The following is a 19,392-nucleotide window of genomic DNA, read 5'->3' as shown; positions in this document are numbered from 1 at the left end:
CGCCGCCCGCCCGAGCGGGGAGGGAGCGAGGGCAGCCGGCCCTGCCCCGGCCTTTGCATAGCGGGCACCGCTTCAGAGCGCGCTTCCTCCTCCTCCTCCTCCTCGTCCTCCTCCCCGCCCGGCACCGCCAGCATCCTCATCGCCCCGAGCAGGAGCGGCGGCAGCGGCCCGGGCTGGTGAGCGGGAGCTCGGAGGGCTGGCGAGGAGGGAGGGAGGAAGGGGAAAGCTTGGCATGGAAGGCGGAAAAGTTGATGCCGGCCGGCCTGGCAGGAGGCGGCGGGCTCGGAGCCGTGCGAGTGCTCCTGACAGAGGGGGCAGGGGACGGGCCGGCTGGAGCCCCGGGGTCCGCAGGGCTGGGAGGGACCTGGGGGTCAGCGGTGAACCCCCCTGGCCGGGCACGGCCACCTGCGGCCAGGTGCGTTTGGCGCTCTGCATTGAAGGAGCCGCTCCCGAGGGACGCGGGCGAGCCCGGCCAGGGGCAGGCAGAGCCCGGGCACAGCCCAGACAGAGGCAGGCAGAGCCCAGGAGAAGCGGGCAGAGCCCAGACAAAGCCCGGCCAGGGGCAGGCAGAGCCCGGGCAGAGCCCAGACAGAGGCAGGCAGAGCCCAGGAGCAGCGGGCAGAACCCAGACAAAGCCCGGCCAGGGGCAGACAGAGCCCGGGCAGAGCCCAGGAGCAGCAGGCAGAGCCCAGGCAGAGCTCAGATAGCGGCAGGCAGAGCCCAGGAGCAGCAGGCAGAGCCCACACAGCCGGGGCGAGGCTGGGCTGAGCCCTGGGGAGCAGCGCAGCTCCTGTGCCACAGGCAGAGAGCGGCCCCGCTCTGCCCACGCACCTTGGGGATTGCCCGGGCACAGCAGCGCTCCAGCCCTGCTGCTGGTGTCCATCAGGGCTCCAGGGTGCGGTCCCCAAGCCCTGCCAGCATTCACACTGATAGAGGAAGTGGCTGAGCTCAAGGAAAGATTTATTTGCTCTCCACTCGCCCTGCAGCGCTCGCAGCTCTCTGCCTCAGCCGTCTCTACTTTTTTCACCCGCCTGGAGCAGCGGTAATTCCTCCTCCTCCTCTCGTCCATCAGGTGCTTCTCAGTGAACAGAAGATAATTCAGAGAGACCAGAGATGCCTTGGCCGAGCAGAAAGAGAGACAAAGGAGCGGTAGCAGGTCTGTGCTGACATCCTGACTGGTTTAGCACGTCTCATTTGAGGTTCCAGGCTATAGTGAAACTACAGGCAGCCGTATTAACTGTCTGTCTTACAGACAGCATTTCCTGTGCCAAATGGGCTGAGCACCCAAGCGTGACTGAGACAAGCCTGCTAGGTGTGTGATAAGGACAGTGATGTATTCTCAGCACAAGGGGCTTAGGAAATGGAATTCAGGCCCATTTTTGCACAGCAGAGTTGGTCAGTCAGAGTACACCCAGTGCAGTGCCAGGAAGCTGATGTAAAAACAAAACCAAAAAGCTGCAAAACAAAAAGGAAAAACATGGCACTGGAGGCATCATGATGTGGTGTTTAAAGTACAAGATGAAAAACCTGCACATCTGTGCCACTCATCTGCTTGATCCACTCTAGCAAATAACCACATTTTTACCTCTTAATCACTTCTTAATAACTGGGGGTTTTTTGTCTGTGTCCTGAAGAAACAAAGGATCCCTTCTGAACAGGTAGCTCAGTGGAGGTTAAGCTAAGATTTCCAGCTCCTGCAGGAATTGAAATAGTTTGGTTTGCTTGGTGAATGTTCCTCTTACTCACCAGATTTACCTAAGTCTGCTTTGTTGCCTGGAGCTGATTTCTCAGCAATTAATTAAAAAAATTCAACTACACTTCATGTGGGCAAACATGGTCTATCCTGAGGTCTTTTTAGTACTAACTGGGAGTATTAAACTACATTTTTGCAGACACGAAAACCTCCTTATTTCAGATGCAAATTAGAAATACTCAGAATCATTGGTGCATAATGCTGTTACCTTACTCTGAGCACCTGGGCTGCCCCAAACTCCTGCTGCAGTCAAATGTGTGAAACCAGCTTGGACAACTAAAAATATTTTTTGAAACAAAATTTGTTTTATCTCAATGTCTTTTAAGATAAAAAAGAGCCTGATGCTAAAATTGCCAAAACCGAGAAGGAGACTTCGGATAAGGAGGAAGAAGAGAAGTCTGCAAAACCCCCAGCTGGGAGCTCCAAGTCAGGATGGAAGAACTGGAAGAAAAAGGAATCTGAGTCTGGTGGGGAGGAAAGCAAGATCACATATTGTCACTGGCTGCTGAAATCAGAACCTGAGAGCAGGCTGGAGAAGGGGGTGGATGTGAAGGTGAGCACTGACACCCCCTCACCCAGCAAAGGACAGCAGCAGGGCCACTCTGCCCACCTTTAGTGCCAGGTGCTGAGGGACAGCATCAGGCAACTCAGATTGTTTTATCTTCTCAAAACCCATTTTCCTCCTGCAAACAGAAAAACAAAATGTTCTTGTCCAAGGTGACAACCTTGGGGTTTCATACATGTAATACAAGAGGAAATCAGCTCCTCAGCATGCTTGGCTGCTGGTCACAGGCGCAGCATCTATTTCAGACTCTACCTTTATTCTGCTGCTTTGTAAAGGTTTGTCTGTAGGCCCTGTGGGAGATGAAAATTGTGTCAGGTTTGTGCTATAATTGAAGGAGCTGCTAGCAACAAATGCTCAGTGCAGACAATGACACTGTAAAGATCAGAAAGCTCCTGAATGAATGTTTATTTTCATTTCATTTGGCAGTTCAGTGTTGACGACTTGAAAGCTCAGCCTAATCAGACAACCTGCTGGGATGGAGTAAGGAACTACCAGGTAGGAAGCACATGGGGGCACTGAAATAGCAGAAGAAGAAGGTGGCTCTGCCCACAGCTTGTTCCTGTGCCTCAAGCATTTCCTCTTGGGGCACTCTGCCTGTTCATGCAGGTGCATTTTGTCAGGGACCTGAAGTCAACTCCTGCTTAGTGGCCTCTGGGTCAGAGGTAGATTCAGGCTGGTGCATATTCTGTCAAATCACTCAGTTTTTCTTTCACTTAGACCAACCTTTGATACCTCACAGCAAGTCTGTACTTACCCAGATGCTCTGTCAGTGCACAGCTTTCTGTTCCAAAGGAATTCCACGTGTGTTCTCCTGCTGTGTATGATCCCTGTGCTATACAGGATTCCCTGTTCCCCTACACATGATCTGCTCTGAATTGTTTGCTGACAACTTTCCTGAGCTGTTGAATTCCCACACACTTTCTGACCAACAGGAGCTTGCTCTTCAGCCTCGTTTTGACTTTATTTAATTCCAACACAAAACCATCTCTATGACAACTGTGGGAAACATTATCTGAGTAATTCTGAAGCACATCTACCTCTCCTCTTGTTGGTTCCTGCTCTTGGCTGCTTCTAATGAAGCCATGAGAGCTTGATGGAAAGAGCTGAAAGTCTCTTGTTTACTCCTGACAGGCAAGGAATTTCCTGAGATCCATGAAACTTGGGCAGCAGGCCTTCTTCTACCACAGTAACTGCAAAGAGCCTGGCATTGTGGCCCTTGTCAAGGTGAGTGTTTTGGGGAGAAGTGATAAGGAATGGGTTATCAAACAGCTCACTGCTTGTGTCTCAGCACCAAAGAGTGCAGGGAATGAGCCCAGGACACCTCAGCTCAGCCCTACAGGGCTGACTCAGCCGTGTCCCCAGAGGGATGGAACCACGCTGTGCTGTTTTCCTGCTGACATTTCGGGGCACTCCCAGCCAAGCCAAGTGCTGCTCCACACTCTGACTCACTACATTCTAGTCAGCAGGGCCCAGAAGGCAGTAGAATAAAACCAGGGCACAGAACAGCTTTTTCTTTAAGAGCAGAACTCATCACAAAGATCTTTAGCAGCAGCTACCCCGTTTTCCCCTGGTGCATTTCCTTCCCCACTGATCTCCAGCAGGTGATGCTGCACTCACTGTTCTGCACTCCTTCCACACAAGAAATGTAAAGAAAACTGTTAGGATGGAGATCAGGGAAAGCAAGGCTGATTTTTCACCAGGATTATTCCTTGTCACATCTCATGCCCTTTGCTGACAGTTGAACTGATGGAAACTTTCTAATTTCCTTCTGCTTCAGATCGTGAAGGAGGCGTACCCTGATCACACACAGTTTGATCAGAAGGATCCTCATTATGACTCCACCAGCAGAAAAGAGAACCCCAAGTGGTCCATGGTAATGTATTCCATTAAATACAGCTCTGTGTGCAAGCCAAGAGAAGGGAGAAGCCTCTTTGCATCATATTGAAAATCTTAAGCTTCTATCCTGGCCTAGCTGCCTTTTTCTCTCTCAAGAGAAAATTCAATCCTCTTTTCTCTGCTTTTTCCCCAGTCCCTTCCAGGAGGCTGCCAAAATATATCTCCCTAAATTTCCATATCTTGGCTGCATAGCTGGCCTCTCTTCATTTTCAAATCTTGGCTGCAGAGTTGGCCTCCACACGTGGCAGAACCCTGAGTTAGAAAAATGAGCTAAGAGCCACTGTCAGTGCACAGCAAACAGAGCTGTAGTTTTCAGGATTGTAGGGAAGGGAGTGTTCATGGGCTGCCTACATCCCGCATCTGAATTCTGCATTGTCTGTGACATGAATGCACCTTGCTGCTGCACAGTGCCAACAAATCACCTCCAGAACCCTGAGGTAGAAAAATGAGCTCAGAGCCACTGTCAGTGCACAGCAAACAAAGCTGTAGTTTTTAAGCACATTAGATTGTAGGGAAGGGAGTGTCACATCTGAATTTTGGACTGTCTGTGACATGAATGCACCTTGCTGCTGCACAGTGCCAACAAATCACCTGCCACAAATACTGGGAAGTTCTTTTAACCTTCGGCAAGGCAAAGTTAATGCACATCAGTCACTTCCTTCAGCTCCAAATCTTTATCCCTCAAATATTTAATGGACTGTGGAGGCTGTGTGCCTGTCCAACCTGCTGTAGCTTTGAGGCACATTAGATTGTAGGGAAGGGAGTGTCACATCTGAATTTTGGACTGTCTGTGACATGAATGCACCTTGCTGGTACACAGTGACAACGACATCACCTGCCACAAATACTGGGAAGCTCTTTCAGCTTTCAGCAAGGCAAGTTAATGCACATCAGTCACTTCCTTCAGCTCTAAATCCTTATCCCTCAAATACTTTTATGGGCTGTGGAGGCTGTGTGCCTGTCCAACCTGCTGTAGTTTTGAGGTACATTAGATTGTAGGGAAGGGAGTGTTCATGGGCTGCCTGCATCCCAAATCTGAATTTTGCATTGTCTGTGACATGAATGCACCTTGCTGCTGCACAGTGCCAACAAATCACCTGCCACAAACACTGGGAAGCTCTTTCAGCCTTCAGCAAGGCAAAGTTAATGCACATCAGCCACTTCCTACAGCTCCAAATCTTTATCCCACAAATATTCTATGGGCTGTGGAGGCTGTGTGCCTGTCCAACGTGCTGTAGTTTTGAGGCACATTAGATTGTAGGGAAGGGAGTGTTCATGGGCTGCCTGCATCCCACATCTGAATTCTGCATTGTCTGTGACATGAATGCACCTTGCTGCTGCACTGTGCCAACAAATCACCTGCAGAACCCCGAGTTAGAAAAATGAGCTCAGAGCCTCTGTCAGTGCACAGCAAACAGAGCTGTAGTTTTGAGGCACATTAGATTGTAGGGAAGGGAGTGTTCATGGGCTGCCTGCATCCCACATGTGAATTTTGCACTGTCTGTGATCTGCTGCTGCACAGTGCCACAAACACTGGGAACTTCTTTCAGCCTTCAGCAAGGCAAAGTTAGTGCACATCAGCCACTTCCTACAGCTCCAGATCTTTATCCCTCAAATATTCTATGGGCTGTGGAGGCTGTGTGCCTGTCCAACGTGCTGCTGCCCTCCCTTGCAGGTGGATGTGCAGTTTGTGAGGATGACCAAGCGCTTCATCCCCCTGGCTGAGATCAAGGCTCACCACCTGGCACACAAAGCAGATGGGGGCCCCCTCAAGGACATGATGCTCTTCAGCAGGCAGCGTCTGTCCATCCAGCCCCTGACACAAGGTGAGAACCTCCCAGGACTCTTCATTCCCTCTGTCAGGCAAGCTGCAAGCTCCACTTATGGTTTTTCTTTCCTTACCACAGAGGAATTTGATTTTGTCTTGAGCCTGGAAGAGGAAAAGCCACATTGAAGCAGCCCAGCTCCCACCCAGCCCGCTGACGCCTCCTCCTCCACCAGCACAAGTCTCAAGTTCACCTGCTCAAGCACAGCACCACCAACATGCCACCACAAGACCTGCAACCACACATCCCTTCCCCTGACACAGTTATTTTTGCTTATTTTTTCAATAAATAAAGCCTTTTGGAATCAACTGCAGCTACTTGGGTTTTAAAAGTAGGGAAATCTGCAATTTATCTCTTGAGGAAGAAACAGGTACATCTTCTTTGTTTAGTCTGGGGTCTAGTGCAGCTCCATGTACTGCAGAGGGACATTTAGAAAATTAGACAATTTAGAAAATTTAGAATCATTGAGTAGCCTGGGTTGAAAGAGACCTTAAAATCATCTCATTCCACCCCCTGCCATGGGCAGGGACATTTTCCACTATCCAGGGTGCTCCAAGCTCTGTCCAGCCTGGCTTTGGACACTTCCAGGGACGTGGCAGCCACACCATCAGGAGGAATTTCTCCCCAGCATCCCATCTAAACTATTTTCTGTCAGTTTGAAGCCATTTCCCCTCCTCCTGTCAGTGCATGCTGTTGTAAACAGTCTCTCAGGAGATGGATACACAAAGCAGATCACAGTGAACTTCCTGCAGGTACAGAAGTTCCCATGTTATTTTAGTTCTGACATCAGGGAAATGGAAGAAAATAAAGCCAGCCTGCTAATTTTTAAGCCACATGGGTCCTCCACCAGCACAGCTGCCAAGCAGTGACACAGCTTAAAGAAAGACCAAGGATTTACAGAGATAACAAAGGACAAACTCCTCCAGCATGTTTGAACTGCACACTGTGGCACTTTTAAAGAAAAATCTCTTCATACCACAGAAAAAACCCCAACCCAACCCAATATAAATCATCAGACAAACTCATGCACAGCATTTGACAGCCAGGGCTGGCTCTTTTTAATTGGAGAGACAAAAAAAACCCAAGTTTTAAAATACAGCCATTGAAAAGACGACGAATTAAGAAACATGTAAACACAGCAGAGGCTTAATTACAACTTGCACTGCTTGGTTTGGTACCTGCCCACTCCCCTGTGCCTGGGAGGGAGGGAATGAGCCAAGTACAGCACAGAACCACCAGCTCAGGGGGCAGGACTGCCCCTGGACATGCTAACACAACACTGCTCTGGAGTACCTTGTCCTGGAGTGAGCCCAGCTGCTCTCTAGGGATGCTCAGCACATCTGCTCCACCCCACACAAACACGGGCCTAACAGGCTGAAAATGGTCCTTCAGATTGAGTAAAAATGGGGATTATTTCTGAATTCTGGTTCCACACACAGGGACATGGGGTAGGAAAAATCCCCCAAATCAATGTATAGGCTCAATCCATGTATAGGCTCAATCCATGTAAAGGCTCATGCACCTCTTCCAAAGGAACCCTCCAGGAGTGATGAGCAGATGTTGAAGCCACCTCCTTCCAGCCAGGCAATGATCTCACACCCAGCCAGGCAGGAAAAAACCACTCCTGGGATGCAGAGACATCTCCATCCAGGGGGTTTCTTTCCTTCCACATGGCCTACAACCCAGGGGAATAAAGGGATAAAGGGAATGAAGGAGTAAAGGAATAAAGGAATAAAGGCAAGGAGGGAGCTGAAGGAAAGCTGAAGAAGATTTTAAGGGCACTGCTGTGCTCAGTTCCCCTTAGAAGAACAGTTTGCTATCCCCAAGAGCTCCCCAAGGAGCCTCCCTTGTCCCTAAAGGATTGTGCCTGGCTGCAGCACAGCCATTTCCCCCAAAGGAAGGGAGAGAGGAGTGTCCCAAGTGACATCCAGGGCTCCCTGCCATGGCAGAGGTGCCCAGCCCTGCCCTGGCACAGCAGGGTGATGCTTGCAGGGAGATTTTGCAAGGCAGGGCCCAGCCCATGGCACAGACTCCCCATGGAGGGACAAGCAAGCCATGTCCTCAGTGGGGCACAGCAGAACCAGGGGGTGACAGGGGAGGGAGGAGTGTCCCCAGTGACATCCAGGATCCCCTGCCATGGAGGGACAAGCCAGCCAGGTCCTCAGCGGGGCACAGCAGAACCAGGGGTGACACAAGCACTGAGCAGAGATGAGCATTGGTGTCCTCCACAGAGCGAGACTGGCCAGCTCCACTACAAACCACAACCTTACACGTGGTGAGGAAAAGATAACTGACTTTGGCAAGCAGAAACACACATTTATCACTGAATACAGTAGCTGTCATGACAGAAAAAGCTCCCCTTCCCACCCCAGCCCCACTCCCTCCACCAGCACCGTCCCACTGAGCACAGCAGACACTTCCATTGCCCAGACACCTGCTCCACACTCAGCTGCAGGACAGAGGAGCTTGATTCCAGAGCCAAAAGGAAGCTGGACAAACTAACAAGCCACAAACTCAGGGAAATCCAGACAAATCCCACTTGACAAAGCTCCTATCCCAGCACTTGGTGCAGGCTGGTCTCTCCCTGGGATAGGAGGTGTCACCACCTGCTTGAACAGGATGGACATCCTCCAAACTCAGGCAATCAAGTCTACAAAGCCACATCTGATTTTTAATGGAGGAGTGACTTCCTTCTGGTAATGTTCTCATGAGTCTACTTAGCTGAAGGCTAAAAGCAGCTTATTTAAAAAAAAAGAAAACCCACATTCAGGTTCTCAGCTCACTGCGTGCTCTCAGACCTCGCTGGTGACTTCAGCTCAGGCCTCAGGAATGTGTCTCTGGAATCAGAGCTCTGCCACCCTTCCAGGTGCTGCCTGCTCCTTCCAGCAGCCCACACTGGCCTGTTTGAGCCTCCCACAACCACTGCATCCCCCTTCTGTCCCCACTAACCCTCATCCTGCAGGCAGCAAACCTCAGCAAACCAGACCACATGCACGTGTCCCCACCCTGCTGTCCATCCCCACACACAGCCTGCTCTGTCCCCAGGACACAGACACAGGCAGGGCAGCACAAACCCACCCACAGGAGAACCCCCAGGAGCTGCTCTCCACACCTCCCTGCAGCAGGACCTGGGAGCAGCAGCCGAGTGTGGATCTCAGGACAAGATGAGGAAGGCACAGCTCGTGGCCAGGAGCCCTCCTGGCCCCACTTGTTGCCCACCCATGAGCACTGGGACCGTCACCGCTCTGCCCACCCCATGGCACCTCCTCCTGCAGCCACAGCTTCTGGTGGGACACAGCTCCACGTGGCTGGGTGGCAGTCCCAGGGCTGAGCCACCTCCAGCATCCAGCTGCTTATGGCAAGGAATCCAACGCCAGCACGGAGAGGAAGAAGGGGAAGCAGCGAGGGGATGACACCACAAGGCTTCCAGCAGGCCACAGCAGTCTCTGATCCCTCCTCTAGCTCCTTCTGCTAGGATCTCCATCCAGCTCATCACAGGGCAAGATCTCGGCAAGGCAAGGAGAACATCCATCCTGCACAGCCCCAAAGCACCCTGGGCCTTCCCCGCTCTCTCCTTCCCCACAGCTGTGGGAGCCCTCGGGGCACAGAGGAGCTCAGGAGGAGATCAGGAGCTCGGCCACGGCCTCCAAGGAATGGATGGACTGGGCAGTGCCAGGCACCTCCAGTGCAGCTGGCGGAGCCCTCCCGCCCCGTCCCACCCCGCCAGTCCTCCGAAGAAAGGAATGCAGTCAGATCCGGGTGTTTATTCAGGGAGGGCCCTGCGAGTCCCGTGCTGCCGGGGGGTCCCGGCGCCCCCCGGCCTCACTGGCGGCCGTTGTTGTCCGCGGGCTGCCCCGGGGCCTTGGGCTCGCCGTGCGCCGAGCTGCCCTCGAAGCGCTGCGACGCGATGGCCGCCTGGTGGGACATGCTCTTCCTCACGATGTCCCCTTTCCTCCACAGCACCACCTCCTGCAGGGACACAGCAAGCGCTTGTCAGGGTTCATGAGACCTTCTGCTGAGAGAGACCCTTCTGCTGAGACCCTCTGCTAGGACCTTCCACTGAGACAGACCCTCTACTGAGACCTTCTGCTGAGAGAGAGCTTCTGCTGAGACCCTCTCTGCTGAGACCCTCTGCTGAGAACAACCTTCTGCTGAGACCTGGCAGGACCTTCTGCTAGGATCTTCTGCTGAGACCTTCTGCTAGGACTTTCTGCTGAGACCTTCTAGGACCTTCTGCTGGGACTGGCTAAGACCCTCTGCTGAGACCTTCTGTTAGGACCTTCTGCTGAGGGTGCTGGCACCCTCTGCTGAGACCTGCTGGGACCTTCTGCTGTGACCCTCTGCTGGGACCTCCAGCTGCCCCACCCAGCCCCACAGGGTGAGCCAGGCTCCATGTTCCACCCCCAGCCAAGCCACACCTGGCAGTGCCTAAGGTGAAGCACAGAAGCTCCACCACTGAGCAGAAATGATATCCCAGGCATGCATTTTCCAGAGTCCTCCTCACCACCACACACATCTGACCTACATGGACATTCTTCTAGAAAATGTCTGCTGAGACCTCCTGCTGCCCCACCCAGCCCTGCAGGGTAAATCAGGCACAATGTCCCACCCACAGCCAGGACACACCTGGCAGTGCAGCCTGCCTGAAATTTGGGTTTCTATGACCTGTGGGGTCATAGATGGCATCCACAGCATCCGTGTCCTAGTGCCACTGGTAAGGTGAAGCACAGAAGCTCCACCACTGAGCAGAAAAGACATCCCAGGCAGGTTCCTCCTCACCACCACCCACATCTGACCTGCATGGACATTCTTCTAGATCATCCCTCCATGTGATGAATCCCAAAATGGACATTGTTCTAGACTATCTTTCCACTTGTTGAATCCCAGATTCCCAGCAGGTCCTTGGAAAAGCATCCCAAAGAACCATGCACGGGTCCAAGGAGAGCAGCAGCCCTGGTTCTCACCTGCTGTTTGAAGTAGCGCCGCTCCTCCTCATCAATCAGCACCAGGTTGAGGTAATAACGCACAGAGAACTTCTTGTTGATGTCCCTCATGGTTGGAGTCAGCTCATAGCCAGCCAGAAAGAGCCTGATGGGAATGGACTCCCCTGGGAAGGGCACAGAGCTGTCAGCACAGACAGGATGCAGAGAGAAACCAGCAAAATGCAAACTCTCACGGCCACAACCTTTGTCACCGTTTCCACAAGTGGACTAACATGAGCTAGAAGACCTCAACTCCCTTCAGTGCTCAGCCAGATCCTGCCCTTGCTGACAGCTATTCCAGCTCCTCTCTAACAGCACAGGACTCTTTTGGGACCTGCATCAAGACAGCACTGCAGGAAAAAACGAGGAAGGTGACATTTTCTCTGCTGGGCAAAGAACAGTGGCACAGGAGATTGGCACTGAGCAAGAACAACACCTCTGCTCTGAGCTGCAGCAATGCCAGCTGCTGGTCCATGCCAACTGTGAATTTATAGCTGGTTCTGCCACTGCTTCATCAAAAGAATTATGATTCTGTCTTAGCTGCCCCTCATCACACTGGGGAAGGAAAGGGATCAGATCAATCCCCTGCTCTGAACCCACAACAATGGAAAGGGATGCTGAGCACAGAGGAAGTACTGCAAGGGTCATATTCCCACCCCAAAATCCTCCAGGAGAGCAGTGCTGGGGGCTCCTGTTCCCTCTCACCTCTCACAGGTGCCCCATCCATGATCTCGTACTTGGCAATGGTGTCGTTCTCGTGGTACACGTTGGGCCCCGTGCCCGTTGTCTCCCTCTTGATGATGTCTATCTCCATGTGCTTGATCTTGATCCGCACCAGCAGGAAGTAGATCTTCCCCACAATCACATCTTTTAAATGGTACCTGGCAGGAAACACCAGGATCAAACCCTGTGCAGCAGAGCAGGGCTCAGGCTGACGCGCAGGAACTTGCTGGGCAGGCACTTTGCTCTCATCCCCAGCAGATGGCAAACCAACCACCCCCACCAGCCACCAGCCCTTCATTTCCATCCTCTGCTCTTCTGGAAACCCACAAGAACATTTAGCACAAGCAGATAAAATAAATACTTCGCTTCAGGCTGAATATCTACAAGAAACTCCTGTAAGAGTAAAGGCTCCAAAATCAGTATTTTATATCAATTAAAACCAACCCAAATCGCTGAATCATTCAGGTTGGAAAAGACCTCTGAGATCACTGAGTCCAACCAACACTTGCAGGGAGATTTGCCAGCACCAGCTGGGAAGGATGCACTAAGAGTAGTTTAAAAGAGCTCTTCCCAACTTCTTTGCTGGAGTTAATTCCCACTTCAGCTGTATTGCCTGGAAAGGAGCAACCATTGCCTTTTGGAGACACCTGGAAGTGCTGATCTGGATACAGAAATGGGAAGCTACAGCAAGAATTTCATGCTGTGCTCCAGGCTCAGTGAGCCACAGCCATTGCTTCCCACCCCCTGACCCAGAGAGATGGGGAAAGGAGAGGAAGCCACGGAGCAGGGAGGATGTGAGCTGCCTCCCAGCCTCTCTGGAGCACGTGTGAGACATCAACTTTAAGGAATTTAGAGGATTTGAGGTTTTAGTTAGAGATAAGCTTTATTGGAGGTAATTAAAATCAATGGGTAGGCCTTGATGAAGTTAAGAGTTAGTAGTTAACTAATAATTGATTGCTTGGCAACACAATGTTGGGTTAGCTGGGTTTATAATGAAGAATACAGAAACTGATAAAGAGCTTTTAGGAACATAAGACAATTGTGGCTCCTCTGTTCTTAAACCAATTGAAGGGGGGAATGGGAGTTCTACCAAGGGTTCATTTGTCAGATTTGCATTGAAAAGGTAGAAAGGTCAGAACGAGGAAGACTGCATTTACTTCCTCCTTTTGGCACCCCTCCCCATGAAAGGGACCACTGACCCATTTCAAAGAACAAACCACATATGCTTAATAGCTTCTGAACTGATTACCATGCTTAATAGCTTTTGAACTAATTACCATGCTTAATAACTTTTGAACTAATTACCATAGGAAGCGGGGAATGGGATGTACCAAAATTATGAACATGCATTTGCATTTTGGGTATTCAATACCTGTATAGATAAAAGGACTCTGGAATCACCTGTAAATCACAGTGTGTATTTGGGAGCTATCCCACAATAAACATAAAATTTCTAACTTTAAACTGTTAGAGAGTTTTTGGCTATTGGTACCAGATCAATATCCATATTGGGAATGGGATGTACCAAAGTGATGAATATGTATTTGTATTTTGGGTATTCAGTACCTGTATGGATAAAAGGGCTCTGTAATCACCTGTAAATTGTGGTGTGCATTTGGGAGCTATCCCACAATAAACAAACACTTTCTACATTTAAACTGTTAGGGACTTTTTGTCCATCACAATTGGATATTCAGTACTACATCAATATCCATGTTTTTTAATAAATCACATGGACATGGAATTCCTTTGAGGAAACCCCCAGCAGGTGGGTCCCCAGCTGCTCCTGAGCCACTCACTTGGACTTGTTGTACTCAAACTCGATGTGCAGGCAGTCCTCAATGCCCACTTCCATCTTGATGGAGGAGTTGAGCTCGGGGTAGGTGCTCAGCGTGTGCACAACGATGTCCATCTCCTTCACCACGTCGTTCAGCCGGCGGCTCACGGTGGCACGGAGGAAATACCTGCAGGGACAGTTGTCATGGGCATATTTCATCAAAAATCCTTTCCTTAGGATCTTTTCATCCTGAGAAGCTGAGAGGCCTCAGGAACAAAATGTAAACAATGGTTACCTGCTGCTGTGGAATGCAACAGGTGCATCTGGGATTGGTCTCATGGGGTTGTTTCTAATTAATGGTCAATCACAGTCCGGCTGTCTTGGACTCTCTGGTCAGTCACAAGATTTTATTATCATTCCATTCAAGCCTTGTGATTAAATCCTTTCTCTTTCTTTAGTGTAGTTTTAATATATCATTTTCTTTTAATATAATATATATCATAAAATAATAAATCAGACTTCTGAAACGTGGAGTCAAGATTCTCATCTCTTCCCTTGTCCTATGAACACCACCAAAGACAGGGTCACAGCAGGGACAGCCAAGGGGGGCTTGGGCTGTGCTATTTTCACTACACAGATCCATGTAAAGAGCTGAAATGCATTTCAATGCAAATCTAAACAAAATGTGTGATCAACTCTGCAGATCCACTGAGAAAGTTCCTTTTTTCCACTGAAGCTTGGAGTTTTCTCCTTGGCAAGGTGAGGGGCTCAGTTCAGCTCATGCACAGCTGAGGAGAGCCAGCATTTCAAGAACAGGGAATGGGGAATGTCCAAAGGGATGAAATAAGCAGGAAACCAAAGAATTGCCACAAAGAAGCAGAAGAGCAAGGAAGCTCCTCTTCCCATGTCATCTGCTGTTCCACTGCTCTTTTTTAGTGCAGATCTGAACAAAATAAACCCACAGCAAAAAGCCCCCAGCTCTTTACATGTACCTGCCCCTGGAGCAGCCAACACTCCCCACTGGAAAAGGCAGAAGGGAATTTTCAGATGGAAAAGCAGAATCCTCTCAGCTTCCAAGCATTTGTGAGCCTGGGTTACCTAAGGCCCATTTTGGGGATCTGAGGCACAGCCTGCACATGTTCAAACCACTGCCCTTTTGCAAGATTACATCAGGCTGTACAGCCACACCTCCCAGTGCAGATCTCAGACTTGTCCAACCCCCACTTTGAAGGCAGTGAAAGGATTTTGAGTCGATTGAGTGCCTTGATGTGAAATATCATTTCTAACACATGAACAAGGCACCAGCAAAGCATCTGTTTGCATACAGAGCACAATTAAAGTTGACAAGACTGATTACAGCAAAAATATCCCCACTGGAGACTAAACCAAACAGTTTATTTTGATTTTTTGAATTATCAAATAAATTAGCAAGTATTTGACTCAAAAGGGGCTGATTTCTCTTGTCACTCAAAAGGGGAAAAACAAGTTCCATAAAGAGCCTGATGCATGCTTGTAAAATAAAGACCTCAAAGGCAGCTTTTTACAACTCAAAATTAATTTGGAGTTCTGCATCATCAGAGTGAATATCAGCACTCACATAGAGCAGAATTGGGGTCAGCCAGGGCAGGGCACTCACCTTAGCTTCACATTCTGCCCCGTGTAGGACTCGTAAGGTTTCTCCACGTGTGTGAACTCAAAGTCAAACGTTTGTGACTGAGTGAATTCCCCAGGCCGGGCCAGGTCCTTCACCAGGGACACGAACTCGTGGTGGTTCCCTCGGTCATAGTAGAGCTCTAGGAAAATGGAAATCCAAGTTAAGCTGAACCCCAGGTGACACAGGAGATTTTCAACGACTCTCTTGTCCAGGTCACTCCTTCCTTCAACACCATTCACCAGGGGAATGCACTTGTTCTCTGCTCTCCATCAGAGCCAGGTGCAGGCCACAATTTTCCTCCCTGAAACAGGAAGGAAAAGTCCACACAGCCTCCTTTACTACAATAAATCAAGAACTTGCCTTGGGGAGGCACAAGTTGCCTATTATCAATATTAAATATGGTCTGTAGTTCATGCAAACCCCTCCAATAATCTTCTGCACTGTATTCCAGGCCAAAGGCATTGCCCCTGTGAGGAAAAGCTTGTGTAGAACAGCCAGTGACAGAGCAAAACCGAGGGGACACGATGATTCCAACTGCTCCTGCTTATCCTTGGGCAGCAAAGAGCCTGAGTGGCCTTGGGCTGCAGCAGGGAATAAATGACAATGTTGATCCTGCTGCACAACCAGCCTGGGTGTGGGGAGGCAGCTGAATCCTCCAGCCCATGGATAACACATCCATGGCCATGTGAGCACAGTGAGGGAAGAGGTCTCACCTCTGGAAGCTCTGCTCAAACCAGCTCCAGGGACCAGCACTGCCTGGCTTTTCCCCACAACCCTCCCACAGCAGCAGGAAACTACAGCTTTCCTCCTTTAATGAAAGCAATCCTCCACACCTCCACTGCGTTTTCAGCCTCAAGACAAAGCAACAAAACCCTTCAGTCTCTGCAATTTGCATGAACAGCTTGGGATTACCCAAACCATCAATGAAACCTGCCCTTCCCAGCCCTGTGTGTGAGCCTGTGCCTACAGGACACCCACACAGTCCTTCTGCAAGGCAAAGCCTTTCTGCTGAGATGAGGAAACAAAAACCTAAGTCATCACACAGTCACACTCACAAACTCAGTGTCAGCACTAAACTGTGCAGGGGAGGCTTCTGAGAGGTATTAGAGGTGCTCAGGAACTGCAGTTCAGCCCTCCTTGAGATGCACAATGAGATTTCAGCTTTTAAGTGATGCCTGTTCCTCACAGCCCTGTGCTCACCTTATCTCTCTAATGGAAATTTTGGCACTGGAGCTCCCCTCACTTACGCACAACAGCAAATGTCACCAAGCCCTTTAGGCTGGGCAGGTGACATAAATAACCCAGCCTCTGTCTGTGCACTGAATTTGTGTGTCCACTGAGAGGAAAGTGCTCGCTGATGCGACAGGGAGAAGCCACGTGCCAAGAGAAAAAAGAGGAAACAGCCACAGAAATGGAGGAATCAGCCCAGACCATCGTGACACACAATGCAGAAGGCACAAATCAAAAAAGCAAGGGGAGGCAGATGTCAGTGCACTGAGTTCTCTGCTACCTCAGAAGGTCATGTTTGGCACCCCGCAGCCTTTAGCAGAGTGATGTTTCCCACACTCCAGCCTGTCAAACAGGTATTAGCTGTAATTTCAGGTTTTCAGAGCTATAAGGTTTCCAGACTGAGAAAATAACCTGCCAGCATTTCAGTGGCTCGCTGAGGCCACAGCCACCAGAGGTGAAACCATCTGGAATGGGTTCTGGGCTCACCTGGGATCAGGCAGGACCCAGCACCCACAGTGTGGCCTTTGGTACCTGCTCTAGAGCATCTTCCCTGCAAAACATCCCTCCTTCACATCCCTGTTAAACTGCCTCACCTCCACGCTGACCTCGTGGCAGCAAGAAGTCAGAATACAAGATGGAAAGCATTGAGAAATGCAATTAGTGGAACAAACTTCAGTGATTTATCAGAAAGGCCTGAGGGGCATAAGGACTGATGTGCAGCCACAGCAGATGTAACACACCCTGCTTGGGCAATAATGTGCATACAAAGCAGTAATTCCATGCAGGCATGGCTCAAAAGTCTTCCAAAACAGGGAATGAGTTGCAGGCAAGGCAGCACAGCAGAGACAGTGGAGCAGGAAACAAAGTTCATATTGAATTTCCACTGGGAAATGTATCAATAGGAGCTCCTGGTGAGCAGCCTCACCTACACTCCATCATTTACACACTCCTTTCCTTTCCAAAAACCAGAGTCAGGCACAAGCACAGCCAATAAAACTCAAACAGCAGCATGGGGCTGGTGGGAAATCTCCTGCTCATGCTCCCTCACCACACGATTTGCAATGCAAAGGCTGCAGGCCCTTGGCTCCAGCAGTGATTTTGGAGTTTTAGAGCCAAGCACAGAGAGCCACAGATGTGAGGCCTCGCACGCAGCCACGGGAAGGAACATCCTGAATTTATTTTGGCCTGTGGGGCTCCAGGCATCTCCGTGGAGCAGGGACAGCTCTGCTCCGATGGAGGAGTGGGTGTGGCAGCTGCCTCTCCCCTTCGAAAGCAGGAAATATTAAACCTGAATTGCTTACACGCACAGATAACCACAAGTTTTGACCAACTTGAAGTCACCCAACCAACCGTGCAGGGTGTGTGGAGGAGAAGGTGGGATCAGCCCAGGTGAGCCTGCAGGCTCAGGAAAGGGGATTCACCCAGGGAAAAGGGACACAAGGACAAAACCCACCCCATCAGCACCCTCAGCATCCCTAAGAGGATCAGCAGGCAGGCAGCTCCTGGAGCAGGAACAGCCAGCATGGGGAGCAGGTCAGGGCTGAGCTGCAGCTGCAGGATGGAACCAAAGCGCGCCCGGCTCGGAGCTAAACCAGTGACCGAGCAGAAGAGAGAAATTAGGACAGGAGAACAATGACTTGGAAAAGGACTGGAATGCCCTTCCTTCTGCCAGGGCTTGAGCCTGGAGAACAGGCCAGGCTGCCCAGCTCGGAGGGTGGAATAATGTCCAGCAGCCATGGGAACGCTGCGTGCAGCCAGGAGCGAGAGGAACCTGCTCAACACCAGTGGGACCCCAGTGCCATGGGGCACAGCAATGCCCCCAGACCCCCAGTACCAATGGGACCCCAGTGCCATGGGGCACAGCAATGCCCCCAGACCCCCCGTAGCAGTGGGACCCCAGTGCCATGGGGCACAGCAATGCCCCCAGACCCCCAGTACCAATGGGACCCCAGTGCCATGGGGCACAGCAATGCCCCCAGACCCCCCGTAGCAGTGGGATCCCAGTGCCATGGGGCACAGCAATGCCCCCAGACCCCCAGTACCAATGGGACCCCAGTGCCATGGGGCACAGCAATGCCCCCAGACCCCCAGTACCAATGGGATCCCAGTGCCATGGGGCACAGCAATGCCCCCAGACCCCCAGTACCAATGGGACCCCAGTGCCATGGGGCACAGCAATGCCCCCAGACCCCCAGTACCAATGGGATCCCAGTGCCATGGGGCACAGCAATGCCCCCAGACCCCCAGTACCAATGGGACCCCAGTGCCATGGGGCACAGCAATGCCCCCAGGCCCCCAGTACCAATGGGACCCCAGTGCCATGGGGCACAGCAACGCCCCCAGACCCCCGGTAGCAGTGGGTTACCATGGGATGCAGTGATGCTCTCTGGACTCTCAGCACCAGCAATGCTCTCTGGATCCCTGGCACCTGCAGGGATCTCCATGGGGTACCATGGGGTCCAGCAATGCTCCCCAGACCCCTGGCACGTGTGGGATGCAGTGATCCCCCCGAACCCCCGGCACCAGCGGGATCCCGGCACCCACGAGGGTTATCAGGAAGGGACCCGGCCCCGCAGGCCGCCCCGCTCACCGATCTGCCCGATGAACTCCACTTTGATGCCCTGGTGCTCCAGCCGCTTGTTGGGGTTCTTGAGGGTGAGGACCACCCTGCCCGACACGGTCTCGCCGTCATAGAAGAGGAAATATTTCTCCTTCTTGCCTTCCTCCGTCTTGTGCTCCACCCGCCGCCGGCTCTCGGCGTCGCTCAGCACCAGCTCCAGCTCCGGGCTCTGCCCGAACCCGAAGAAGCTCATGGTCCCGGGATGCGGCGCGGGCCGGCGCGGGCGGACCCCGCGGCCCCGCTGGCGGATCGCGGCCGGGGCGGGGCTGCGCGGGGCGGCGGCGGCGACGCCGGGGAAGGAGCCGGGGCGGCGGCGGTGGCAGCAGCGGCGGCGGCGGCGCGGGGGGGCCGCAATGCGGCAGCGCT

The 19,392-nt window shown here is 51.6% G+C and overlaps 2 protein-coding genes across 3 annotated transcripts; one reads left to right on the top strand and one right to left on the bottom strand.

The window, feature by feature from the left end:
- Positions 1-13: 13 nt before the first annotated feature.
- Positions 14-6,348, top strand: THYN1 (thymocyte nuclear protein 1). 2 transcript variants are annotated; one of them, XM_059488346.1, is made up of 8 exons: positions 14-176; positions 1,073-1,156; positions 2,080-2,306; positions 2,745-2,813; positions 3,450-3,542; positions 4,096-4,191; positions 5,890-6,040; positions 6,122-6,348. In XM_059488346.1, exons 2-8 carry the CDS (start codon positions 1,114-1,116, stop codon positions 6,166-6,168), a joined length of 726 nt encoding a protein of 241 aa, XP_059344329.1. In that variant the 5' UTR covers positions 14-176; positions 1,073-1,113; the 3' UTR covers positions 6,169-6,348. The 2 variants fall into 2 exon arrangements, with proteins under 2 accessions (XP_059344329.1, XP_059344330.1); XM_059488347.1 differs by having other exon boundaries at positions 107-176; positions 987-1,156.
- Positions 6,349-7,067: 719 nt separating this feature from the next.
- On the bottom strand, positions 7,068-19,305 carry VPS26B (VPS26 retromer complex component B). The gene is made up of 6 exons (XM_059488306.1): positions 18,997-19,305; positions 15,159-15,315; positions 13,545-13,709; positions 11,728-11,903; positions 11,005-11,147; positions 7,068-10,009 (listed from the first exon to the last, which is right to left on the bottom strand). The coding sequence occupies exons 1-6, from the start codon at positions 19,217-19,219 to the stop codon at positions 9,863-9,865; spliced, it is 1,011 nt and encodes a 336-aa protein (XP_059344289.1). The 5' UTR covers positions 19,220-19,305; the 3' UTR covers positions 7,068-9,862.
- Positions 19,306-19,392: the final 87 nt, after the last annotated feature.

The sequence above is a fragment of the Ammospiza nelsoni genome, chromosome 24, assembly GCF_027579445.1.
Source record: "Ammospiza nelsoni isolate bAmmNel1 chromosome 24, bAmmNel1.pri, whole genome shotgun sequence".
In the NCBI taxonomy this organism is placed as follows: domain Eukaryota; kingdom Metazoa; phylum Chordata; class Aves; order Passeriformes; family Passerellidae; genus Ammospiza; species Ammospiza nelsoni.
This window is presented reverse-complemented; position numbering and strand designations above follow the sequence as displayed.